Here is a 13,301-nt window from a genome sequence, read left to right as displayed (position 1 = left end):
TTCCGGGCACGTCCAACCGGGAGGAGGCCCCGGGGAAGACCCAGGACACGCTGGAGGGACTATGTCTCCCGGCTGGCCTGGGAACGCCTCGGGATTCTCCCAGAAGAGCTAGAAGAAGTGGCCGGGGAGAGGGAAGTCTGGGCATCTCTGCTCAAGCTGCTGCCCCCGCGACCCGATCTCGGATAAGCGGAAGAGGATGGATATTCTCAATATTCTATGATAAGGATGCTACAGATTAACCATTGAGCAAAATAAGCACATGCTTAGGGAAAACAAGAGAAAAGTGGCACTAGAGCTTTTACAAAGGTAGGAGAATAAGTAAGCAAGCAACAAATAAGCATTATTTTTAAAACATGATCCATGTATATTGAAATGCTACACATTTTCAAGGTACAAATGCAAGATGTGTTGGTACAAATATCTCATTAGATTATCTTTAAAAAGATGATCTTCAATTTCCCCCCCAAAAATAATTTCTCATTGACATAATTCATTTAACAATGAAATGAAACTCAAACTCAATACAGGTAAACAATATTTTTTATTCTCTCTTAAATCATTGAACAATGTCTTTTGTGGACTAATTAGCTGCTGCTTTGTTTGGCCGCAAGCCTCTTGTCTCTTTCCTCTGCAATGGTGAGCCGGATACCCTTTCCACGAGGCAGGGAAACCCAACCCTTGTTACCCTGAAATAAAATTTCAACACACATTAGACACAGCTTTGATACCACTGGACATGAAAAGCTAAGATGAATCCAGGAACCAAATGAAAACAGCTATTAACTCAATTGCACTTAATCATTTAAAATGTCCACTGACAAATGTTAAGGAAATAGTTATATCCGTCTTTAAAAAATGGAAAACGATACCCAAGACTTTGCAATGTAACAAATTACATTTGCATTCATTCAGTTGAACCGCAATTAAACTTGAGCTTTATGAAATGTTGCAAATTTCACCCAAAGGTTGATAAATCCAAGTAGCTCACAGGCAAACTTAATATTAACATCCAACTATGTTTAAATTTTGTGTGTGTTTTTATATATATATATATATATATATATATATATATATATTATATATATACACATACACACATTATTACAAATAATCAACACTAGAGTTGCAAGTCTTAAATATAACTGATAACATTCACCAAGTTATTTACTGGCAATTTTTCCAAGCATCACTTGGAGAGGTAAAAACAAAAACACACAAAAAAAACAGTAAATCTACAACAAAGAAAATAAAACAACTTTACTAACTAGTCATTTTTAACTATGGCACAATAGCTTACAAAAAATATATATTTTCTGGAAATAGGCTAATTTCTGAACGGATGTGCTTAGTATTAAAAGGAATTAAAAAGAAAACAAAAAGAGCAGTTATCAGATAACCCCAAAAAGGACATGGATTTTTGGGTGGGCCTGCCATTAAGTAGATACCAGCTCTAGGTGTGACATGGACATCTTTTCATTAATGCTGTAAAAGTGCAAGAGAAAAATCTAGGAAAACCAGAACACAGCATTATTGTAATACAAGAAAAAATTTGCTGGTCATAGGCTTTTACTTCCCATACCTCTTTATATTGTTTTGAAGAAAAACAAAAGGCAAAGGGCTTTCAGGCCATAAAATTATGTGCGAGAGCAGTATTCTTAAAATAAAAACTCCCTTTAAAAACCAATTTCAGATCAAAGCCATGAACCACTATTATCCAAATTTCTACCAGATGCTGACAGGTCAAGAGAGGAATTTTAAGTAGAATATATTTTGCTGCAATAAGGCAAACTTAAATGATATTACTAAGGAGCCCACGATTTAGTCAAACCACTCTTTATCCTCAAAATTTGAAAATTAAACTATACACCTCCTCCTCTTTAGTAAGCAAGAAATGAAATCATACTACACATATAACTTTACTTTGAGGTATATACTTAATCACAAGCTTAGTAATGAATTAAAGATACTGCATGTTTCTATTTTCACATATAAACCATAAGCTAAGGAAACATCAGAGCAATGACTACACAATAAACACAAAGCAAGCTTGAGATATGGACCCAATTTCTGAACAAAAAAAAACCCACACAAAACAAAAAAACCCCCACATTTTTCCATGTATTGTCAAGACCTGATGACTGCTTGGCCCTTTTAATGGTATGCTTTACTTGCATTATAAACACAGTGATCCTTATTAAAGTGTATCCTGGAAAATACAGCTTTAATAATCAAAGGGGTGGAGAGGGAACTGAACAATTAAGATAAATCTGCACTTAAAACACTGTAGAAGGCAGTGGTCCTGTATGGAAACCAAAGCATCTAAAATCTGAGGCAGAAAAATATAACTTTATAATGTTTACTTAAGCACAAGGCACATTACATGACTTCGCGTGAGAGGGGGATGTCAAACTTAAAGTTGCTGACAATGTTGAAGTGTTGAAAATGTCAGATTACTATTCTTTGCAAGAAGTTTAATTTACTTGACTAACTACAGACTTTTCAGCTCAGTTTCACTTTTCCAGAATTTTTGAAGGTTGCCAACAGCCAATGGTGTGCTGCTGGTGCTTGTAGGAAGGGTTTCATGTTCATCAGCAATCTCTACCCAATAATGTGTCGTGGTACAACAAACCCAAGAGACCAGGACAGAGAAGCTGCTCTTCAGCTTGTGCAATACAAAAAAGTCTGTTCCTCCTTTCCTTGGGACGAAATTATATTCACTTTACTTCTGGGTGAGCACTCATCGGTTGTCAAGTCTTGCATACACAAGCCTGTTCCTACGGTTTAGATTCTGTTGAGATTCAAACCACCAGTCTGACTGCCGCTGGGAAAGGCAAACTACATGACTGATGGTGAATTGAGTGTGCCACAACCACTTGGACTTGCTGAAATTATGTACATGAAGACTGACTGACAAATCACTTAGAAATGTTGTGGAGGTGGTATAGAGCTACAAGTACTATGGGATTCACATTAATTACAAAATGGGCTAGTCTAACAACAATGAAATTATGTAAGAAAGGGTAGAGCAGACTTTTTTATCCTTTAGGAAACAGTGTTCCTTTAATGTGGATGGTAACATCATTTACATGTTCTACAACATCACAGCCAGGGTGATTTTTATATTTTATGGTGGTGCTGGGCCAGTAGCATGTCCAAAGATGTGCACCAAATCAACAAGCTAATTAGGGTAGCAGGCTCAGCTACATAGAGGGGAGAATAAAGACAAAACTGACAGGCATCACGTACAAATCTGTGCATCCTCTTTATGGCAATATCATCAAGTCCTTTCATGGAGGTGGTGGTGGTGGAGGGAGACTGGCACCCAACAGGTGACATTTATGCCATCTAACAGCAAACCACAGCAACATTTCATATGCTTTAATAGGTCAATTAGTTCAACAAATTAGCTAGTTTGCAGCTATTCCACTCACTAGTTCAGGTAGGCTTATGACTACTCACTCAATGAAATACAGAGAGAACCATTAAACTACCACCTCACCTTGCCAATAACAAAGATGTTGGAGAGTCTGGTAGCAAAGGTGTTGCCTGCAGAATCCTTCACATGGACCACATCAAAGGAACCAGGATGTCTCTCCCGGTTGGTGATGACACCAATACGACCCAAGTTGGCACCACCAATAACCATGCAAAGATTGCCTGTAATAAAAAAAAAAAATCGACCACTTAAACATTAATTCACAAACTCAAAGATCTCAAAACATGGTTCTACAGTAAAGACACTGCTATTATTGCTTCAGTGAATGGGGAGATTGTTATCAACGGAATTAAATTCATTAAAATGTACTGCATTAAATTGTATTACATTATAGGCAAGTGCGGAGATATATAGTCAGTTGAATTAAGGTCACTTACACTTTAACTAACTGGGACAAAGGGCATTATTTTCTCCAGAAAGACAAGGCACAAGTTTCTTTACTTTTACGAAGAGGATTTACCTTACATTTTTATATTGGAACTTGAGCTAAAATTAGTGCAAAACATTACATTTTAATCTATTAACTTGCATCTGTCTATATGAAGATATATGATATTATTTGATATTGTTTTGTTGCATTTCTGAAAATGTCCCCCCTCCCCACCCACAGTATTGTGTAAACAACAAAGAGAAACATTTACATCTGGAACTGTTAGAACACACTTTAGATACTATGTCAATGCTAATACTACTAAAATCATAAAAGCCAAACATGCCTTTCATTTATCAGGTAATCTCACTTATCCTATCACTGGAACCAGTTAAAAGGCTACAGAATCAGAAATATTATAACCAACTAAAAAGTTCCGTATTTTTAAAAATCGATCATTTTTCACAATTAAGGCATGCATTAATATGCCACTAATAATTTAATTCTTCTGAATGAGCATTTATTCAGCAAGTTTAATAAAATATGTTCCAGTCCACAGTAACTACTGTGCGGTCAAGTTTTCATATCCTCCTTTATAAAAGCACAAGTGTCTGTCCGTCAGTGTGTCAATCCAGATGCTATATTTCTGGCAAAGTACAAACATCAGCAATGCTTTTACAAATCCATCAAAAACATTATCACTACTTTTATGAATACTACTAGCAAAATACCCGCGCTTCGCAGCGGAGAAGTAGTGTGTTAAAGAGGTTATGTAAACATATATATACATAAACATATATACTTATATATACATACTAGCAAAATACCCGCGCTTCGCAGCGGAGAAGTAGTGTGTTAAAGAGGTTATGAAAAAAAAGGAAACATTTTAAAAATAACGTAACATGATTGTCAATGTAATCGTGTTGTCATTGTTATGAGTGTTGCTGTGTTTTATATATATAAAATACACACACACACACACATATATATTATATATATATATATATATATATATACATACACATCCACATAACATATATATATATACACATATATACACACACACACGCTTTATGGGTGATGATTGTTTTACTCTTTTTATGTTTATTTTATTTTATTGTAGAATCAACTCCTATCTGCACACAGCAGGGCAGCCGTGGGCGGATGCGTATGGTGTATTCACTCCATGTTATCGTGGATTGCGCTGTCAGTGGTATTTTGATAAAAGAATTTGAACAACATATAAGAAGCGTATAAATTATTAAACAGTAAAACATTAACATTTAAGAAGTAAAGTTACATTAAGTACTACTGCAGTGCCTTCGGGTATACCTCATTTTTTGTTTGCCCATTACATGCTTAAATGTATACATTTTTTGGTGCACCTACCCGAGAACACGCGACATATAACCGAGCGTGGGAGAAGCATGGATTTTAAACACGCATTGAGTTCATCTGCTGGTCTCCCTCGTGGAATAACTGGTAATGTTTGAGTAAAATGTACAGCGAGTAAAACGACATTACCTCCTATTTTTTTTTTTACGATCTCTGAGATCTTGCTTTTTTCGGTTCAAGGCTTCATAAGCTGTTTTATGTTGTATGATGTACTTATCCCAAACCATCATCTTTGAATGTTGCAAGACTTTCGCCTTGTATGTAGATCGGGGTAATTACATTCATTGCATTCCTAGTCTGAATCACAATCTGATTGTATGGGTGGTTACCTGGCACCGTAGGGTTGCCACCCGTCCTTTAAAATACGGAATCGTGGCGCGTTTGAGAATGAAATTGCGCGTCCCGTTTTGAATCAATACTGGACGGGATTTATCCCGTATTTTTTTTATCATTTTTTTTTTTAAAGCAGCGTCTCATGCAAATCATCCCACACGCATTTTATGAAGATGCCTCCTTTCCTACTTTTGATTGGGTAATACTTGATGTCATCGTTAGTTTGATTGGTGTTTTTAACTGTCCAGTGAGGAGGGCGTGTCTTTTAAGTACAGTCTGCAAAGTGTTGGCACTGAGATATGGCGTCAGCGCCATAGTTGAAGCCCCTAACGTTGCGGTCAGCAAGTCGGCTAACATCCGCCATGTGCCGTCTTTCAGTTGCGAGAAGCAGATCATAGAATGGTTGAAACTGTTGCCCCTAACGTTGCGCCACGGCGTGTGGTTCGTTTATACCTCGTGTCTTCTCATTAAACTTTTATCTCGCGAATATGTTATTGCAATCTGCAGCAGGAGCGTTTCTATAAACTTAATTTAAAGTTACGTTTTACACCGTGCTTTGTTTCCCTTATGAACATGCTTGTATGCTTAACTCGCTCCGTTCTCAATTGTTTAATTAATTTTTTGCTCTTCGCTGTTTGCGGCTGTTCCTCCATTTCCCCCTACTTCGTTGTTTTATCTCGCGAATATGTTATTGCAATCCTTAACGGGAGCGTTTCAATAAACTGATTGAAAATAGTTTTGCATTTACCTTTTTAGTAAAAGGCGAGCTTTTAAGCCTGAGAAATCACCGCGTAAATGCACACGTTTAATTGGACATGTGTTAATATGTATGGTTACACAGTATTAAAAGACAGTGAACAACGTCAGTTACCTTTGTTCCCGCGTTTGATAAAAGGTGAGCTTTTAAGCCTGAGAAATCACCCCGTAAATGCACACGTTTAATTGCACATGTGTTAATATGTATGCTTACACAGTATTAAAAGACAGTCAAAAATTAACGTCATTTACCTTCGTTCCCGCGTGTGACTCGTGCTGTAAATCTCTTCCTTGTTTTTAGTTCACGTGATTACGTAGGAGGCGTGATGACGCGATACGTGACTCCGCCTCCTCCATTACAGTGTATGGACAAAAAATATGTTCCAGTTATGACCATTACGCTTTGAATTTCAAAATGAAACCTGCCTAACTTTTGTAAGTAAGCTGTAAGGAATGAGCCTGCCAAATTTCAGCCTTCCACCTACACGGGAAGTTGGAGAATTAGTGATGAGTCAGTCAGTGAGTGAGTGAGTCAGTCAGTCAGTGAGGACTTTGCCTTTTATTATTATAGATACCAAAAAGTATGTGGCAGAGACATAGGAACTGGATGGATATACTGCACTACAAATATTAACATGGAGGTCTACATTGATTGCTTAGATTTAAACTCGTCTGTTAGACGGGTAGCACTGGCAGTAAATAAGTAAAATAACACCAAACTACAAACATCTGAAAGTGTTTACATTGACACTGGTCTTCTACTAAAATGGTTCAGTTCAAAAATGCTGGTATCTGTAATATAAAAATGGTTGAAAAAAAATGTATTCTCAGTTTCCAACTACCTTTATAGTACTCATTTCCTTCTTTTTGTCTCATTTGTACATTCTTGCTTACACTGTTGCATTATGCTCACACTGAGATTGAAGAAGGTGCTATTTAAGTCTAAGTACTGAAGCTTACTTGGAAGTATGTTTTTATTTCTAAAATTGAATGAGGTGTCAACAGGCAGAACAGGAGAAGAACCTAAATTAGGAACAAGCTAAAAGGTCAGGGTACCCTGTAGAAGTCAAAAGCCCAATGCACTTAAACAAGATTTCCAATATATCAACCAAAAATAAGATTTATTTTAAAAGTAAATTAAATGCATGGATAAAGTCCTTACCAAACAACTTCTAGACTGAGGTGCACGGTGACAGGCCGATCGAAAGGTTAAAAAAAAAAAAAAAAAAAAAATCTTTAAAACACCTTTCACCACATCTTACAGACTAGGCCACACACAGATATGAACAATACTTCATTTGAAAGTGATGGGGGTCTACTACACACACAGTGATCACAAGTATGCACAGTTGACTTAATCTGGCATGAAATCACACGTATGTCATCAAAAATTAAAATCAGTCCAGTAATTAATTCTACACAAGGAATACCCAAGTTTCATAAATCAATCGAAAGGTCTCCAGCAGTAGATTTCAATCAAAACGCAATGATTGTCCGATTTTTCCCCGTTTACACATAACTCCACAAAACAGCAGCATAAATATACAAAAACACACCATTACTTATATCAGGTTGTCGTAAGTAAAATGAGCCAATGCAGGTGTCACTCCATGGATGCAACACAGAGTAATCTGACACAAAGGCATGGCAGATGAGGGGGTTGTTCCTGCTCTGTCGATCATATCATTTCAAACTTCACACCACTGGATAGATGAGACTGTGACGTTTCTGACGACACCCAATATGGCGGTGTTATTTCAAAAGCTGCTGCCCTACCATACAAATCAACCTCAGATGCCAAGCCATTTGGCGGGCATTTCATGTTTTGTCACATATAACGTCACAAACCAACAGCGACTAGGGACATGTGCATCAAAATTTTCACCAGATTCTGCTCAATAAAACTAGCTCAAGCTTGTTATCATTGGATGATGTGTTATCAAGATATTCGTGGCTATGCTTGCCAGCTTAGCACTGGTGAGTGGGCACTTACAGTTTGGTCCCTCTGGTTCATGCCATTGTAAGCTTTATACCTTTGTATAGGTGTGACAGACATTTTCAACAATGTACAACATGTCCACGTTTGAAAAACAGGAATGTGGTAAAGGTGAACAAAATAAATTTTTTTTTTGGACATGTTGAGGCGGAGGTTTGTGTGCACATATGATGAATATGTGTGTGTACATATGGAAAACTGTTATATAAATGTTTTACACACATTATTTATATTTAAAGTTTGGGCATCCCTAACTGTAAACATTCTGGAGGTGGTTGGGTCCCCATGGTGCCAAAAGCTGCAACTATGTCTCTCTTTGTGTTATCAACAAAACTTTGAATAGAAATGACATTTCTGGGAACATCTCAAGGGTGAAAAAACTCACCTGACATTGTATTTTATAACAAAAATTTGGAAAATATCACAGTGTCTGCTTATGTTTGTTTTCTTTACTATTTTGGCCTTGGTTTTTGAGTAAAGGAATGTTTAAATGTGACACAAACAACTTCTATCACATTTGAGAAGTTATACGTCAAGTTTTTGTGGAAAAATCTTTACCAAAATGCTGCCGAACCAAAAAAAACATCAACACAAAATGCTGGTGCCCAATGTAAAACAAACATGGTGATGAAGTGAATACACCATACAGATATAAATACATATACTGAGGGATTCAAAAACTTTCCATATGTTTACAAAACCTGGGAATCCAAAACTCATTACTATAGTACAACAGCAAACTTAATTTAGAATGCCAGAACTTCACAATCTCAAAACATCCTCCCACCAAATGACATGAATTTGAAGCTTTACACACACTGTGTAATCTGTTCAGTTAGCCAATAAAATGTGTCATTTTGCTTTACTTCTCATTGCATCCATAACAGTTAATAGGGCACGACAACATACTATTAATAATCCATGAAAGCAAGTTTGAAGACCTTTGGTTTCATGCTTGGACCACTGTCCCTTGTACCACATTTTACACCTCACAGCCAGGTATACCCCCCCCCCCCCCCATATAAAAGCCCCTTCACTCAAGAATAAGCCAAATAAATGCTTACTAGGATTGTGAAAAACCCTTCGACTTGAGAAACTCAACCGCTAATTTATTCATGGACTGCATGGCGGCACTGTCGTTGCAGCTGCTGCCTTGGCATCAGTTGACTGGATCTAATTGCATGTGTGGTGCTGATATGTTTGCAACATCCGTTTTTCTTCTCCACTTTCCAATCCGTAACTTAAAAGATGCTGTAATTATCACACCCATAATAAAGTTATGCAACATTGTGTTCTACAATAGTTGTTTTGTGTTCAAGGTACAGCTACCAAAAAAGTGAACAAGATATAGTGAGGACTGACCACAGATACTCATTCATATGCTGTTTTGCACACAGATCCCACAGGCCATGATTCAGAACTGTGTTTACCTCCGCCCCACCACTGTTATACAACAATGGTCTGGAACTGTGCTGCTCAGGAATGAAGACTTGCCCAAATCAAATTTGTCTGTACTTGTGACTACTGCCTAAACAAAGCAATTTTCTAACAATATATTCAATAAGTTTACATACCTGTGTCAAACTTGATAAATTGTGTTATCTTTCCAGTCTCCAAGTCAATCTGCACTGTATCATTAACCTTGATGAGAGGATCTGGATAGCGGATTGTGCGGGCATCATGAGTTACAAGGTGAGGAATTCCCTTGGTGCCAACAAAGATTTTTCTTACTTTACAAAGCTTGTACTGAAAGAGAGAAAGAGAATTTGACTTAAAGTGGTGCACTGTTCAAATACCAATAGTAGGCCTTAAGTAAGAGAGGGGAAAAAAGTATAATTTTGGTAGACATTTGTACTAGCCACAGATCCTTAAACTACAAACCTAAAAAATTAAATTGGTCACAAGGGAATAAAGCATCTACTGACCTTTGCTTCCTCAGGAGTAATGCGATGCACTGTGAAGCGTCCTTTGATATCATAGATTAGTCGGAAATGCTCACCTGTCTTCTCAATGCTAATCACATCTAAGGAATATAAAGATTACAATCAAATTAATTATATTTTTTTTTAACATCTAATTACAAATGTGGTGTTCCAACCTTATAAAACAGATTAAACAATTCAAGACTACTTACCCATAAACCCAGCAGGATAGGTTATGTCGGTGCGTACTTTGCCATCAATCTTGATGAACCTTTGCATACAAATCTTTTTGACTTCATCTCCAGTTAGGGCATATTTCAGCCGATTCCTTAGGAAAATAATGAGTGGAAGGCATTCCCTTAGCTTGTGTGGACCAGTAGATGGACGAGGAGCCTGGAATATTACAGAAAAATTAAAAACCAAAAATTTGATCAAAACATTGGGCACATATGCAAGCAATTCCATGAATCAAATTTGGAAGTTACAACTTTTTTTTTTTTTTTTTTTTTTTTAATTGTGGGTAACAGTGAAGTTAATCCTGGTATCTAAACTATCTACTTAAATTACATATTTGCTGAATGAGTAACAACTTCTCGTAGTGATAAGCAGGAATGTTATGAAAAAAATGAGCTTGATTTAAACTTTATAGTTTGTGTTTCCAGTAAACAAAAGCACCAGGCATGCAAAACATAAAAAGGCATGTTAGACAATTCCTAAACGCAACTGGATAAAAGTTGCTTGCTGTACTGTGGGGAGAAGAGGTTAACTGTTAACTAACAGGAGTGGAAGTTTCTCAAAAGATATGAAAAAAAGCAGATATTCTGCATCAGGAGCTTATTTCAAGTCAGCTTAAAGCAAACAATTCTGAGTGGTCTCTATTACCATAGCTGAATAACATGGTATTTACATCAATGCCCAAAAGTGTGTATATGATGCCATTATATTCAGTCACAATGAGTACAACATAAAGAAAACTTTTGATTTAGTAACAATTGTTGCGATCCAACACAGAGTCCCGTTTGCTAAACCAAAGAGCTGGTGGTGGATTTTAGGAGGCCCAGACCCCTCATAGACCCAGTGATCATCAAAGGTGACTGTGTGCATATGGTGCAGACCTATAAATATCTGGGAGTGCAGCTGGATGATAAATTAGACTGGACTGCCAATACTGATGCGCTGTGCAAGAAAGGACAGAGCCGGTTATACTACCTTAGAAGGCTGGCGTCCTTCAACATCTGCAATAAGATGCTGCAGATGTTCTATCAGACAGTTGTGGCGAGCGCCCTCTTCTACGCAGTGGTGTGCTGGGGAGGCAGCATTAAGAGGAAAGACGCCTCACGTCTGGACAAACTGGTGAGGAAGGCAAGCTCTATTGTTGGCATGGAGCTGGACAGTTTAACATCTGTGGCAGAGCGAAGGGCGCTCAGCAGGCTCCTATCAATTATGGAGAATCCACTGCATCCACTTAATAGTATCATCTCCAGACAGAAGAGCAGCTTCAGCGACAGACTGCTGTCACTGTCCTGCTCCACTGACAGATTGAAGAGATCGTTTCTCCCCCAAACTATGCGACTCTTTAATTGCACCCAGAGGGGTAAACGTTAACATTCAACATTATACATAGTTATTGTCTGTTTTTCACCTGCATTTAATATTATTTATTGTATCAGTATGCTGCTGCTGAAGAATGTGAATTTCCCATTGGGATTAATAAAGTATCTATCTATCTAAATGGTTGGCTTTACTGGAAGGGGACTCTGTCTTCATTAAGCACTTCTATGCTGTTAATGGTCACCTAGTAAAATATTTCTTCACAGTAATGTCCCAAACTAGTACAAGTAATTCAACAACTGTTAACAAAATATTTCCAAAATGAAACCCGTAAACCTTTGAAGGCAGCATTTAAGTCATTTTCCACAGATTAATCTTCTATACAGACTTTGTTTGCAAACACAAATGCACCAAATTGTCAGCTTTCATAAAGCTATGACTCTACACATGTTCTAATGTCTTGGTTTTGACATTGTGTAAAATGCTGCATTTATAAATTACTACATACATATTAGAGCTAATATTACTGTCTTTTCAGTATTGCAGCTGAAATGCCACCGTTTCAGACTTTTAGCAGCCACTGTTTCCAAGGTCTTCATTAAATAAGTAGTTTTAGCTAGACTCCCGAATTATGAGAAAATGGCTCCAAATATACACAAGTAAAAAAAAAAACATTTATACACGCCGTGATTTATGCAGCCAAACGGTCATTTAAATACTTAAACTTCTGAAGTGCAAACGCTTTAACTTTTACCTATGAATTTGTTTACTCTAATAACATTATTTCTGGTTATATTTACTATATGGAATTGCAAACATTATCAATCCCTTAACACGATATCATAATTTCTGTTCTATCGAATTATAATCTCACAATACATGTCCAAAAAAACCCCCAAAACATTCTTGATGTACACATACATTTACACGAAGCAAAGTAATATCACGTAAAAAAGTTAAATCTAAAAAAATACATATATATATATATAGCAACGCGTGAAACAAATTTCAACATATGAAAAGAGAAACTTTATACACTTACAAACACTCCTGTCAATTTATCAAGCATCCAGTGCTTCGGCGCCGCTACGCGCTTCAGGTGCTTCTTCGGTCCTCTGGCCTGGTGGTAGAAGAAAAAAAAAAAATACTCGGTATAAAAAATCGTCTCACTTTAAAACCAAGCCCGCGGACATTTGTGTTTTCTATAATTGCAAAGCTCGGGTTGCCATTTAAAATCACGTTTCTTCCATACGCAGGTCTTCAAACCATTAATGTAAACCCATCCACATAATGGAGGCCGCCGAAGTGTAAAAAAACACGTATAACTGCATTTTCTTAAAGCAAACAAAACCTAAATGGTGCTAAGTAACACTACAATATTTAGAAAATCATGCTTATGCTTTAGTTTGAAAGGTAACAAATTGTTTTGTGCCACTATTGGCGATTCCCGTTCGATCCAGCCAGGATACTATCAATCGAATA

At 37.1% G+C, this 13,301-nt stretch overlaps 1 protein-coding gene across 1 annotated transcript; it reads right to left on the bottom strand.

Annotated features, from left to right (window-relative positions):
- Positions 1-522: 522 nt before the first annotated feature.
- Positions 523-13,027, bottom strand: rps4x (ribosomal protein S4 X-linked). Its single transcript, XM_028815408.2, has 6 exons — positions 12,862-13,027; positions 10,481-10,661; positions 10,272-10,369; positions 9,921-10,092; positions 3,500-3,657; positions 523-686 (listed from the first exon to the last, which is right to left on the bottom strand). The coding sequence occupies exons 1-6, from the start codon at positions 12,886-12,888 to the stop codon at positions 585-587; spliced, it is 738 nt and encodes a 245-aa protein (XP_028671241.2). The 5' UTR covers positions 12,889-13,027; the 3' UTR covers positions 523-584.
- Positions 13,028-13,301: the final 274 nt, after the last annotated feature.

Source organism: Erpetoichthys calabaricus, chromosome 12 (assembly GCF_900747795.2).
Source record: "Erpetoichthys calabaricus chromosome 12, fErpCal1.3, whole genome shotgun sequence".
Classification (NCBI taxonomy): Eukaryota; Metazoa; Chordata; class Cladistia; order Polypteriformes; family Polypteridae; genus Erpetoichthys; species Erpetoichthys calabaricus.
This window is presented reverse-complemented; position numbering and strand designations above follow the sequence as displayed.

What these genes read in the sequence shown, in the direction of transcription:
- rps4x (XM_028815408.2), bottom strand. Translation starts at nt 12,888, where the DNA reads ATGCTTGATAAATTGACAGGAGTGTTT. An exon ending in ATAAATTGACAGGAGTGTTT is followed by an intron (nt 10,662 to 12,861) that starts GTAAGTGTATAA and finishes GTAATATTCCAG; the next exon opens with GCTCCTCGTCCATCTACTGG. An exon ending in TTACTCCTGAGGAAGCAAAG is followed by an intron (nt 10,093 to 10,271) that starts GTCAGTAGATGC and finishes TCTCTCTTTCAG; the next exon opens with TACAAGCTTTGTAAAGTAAG.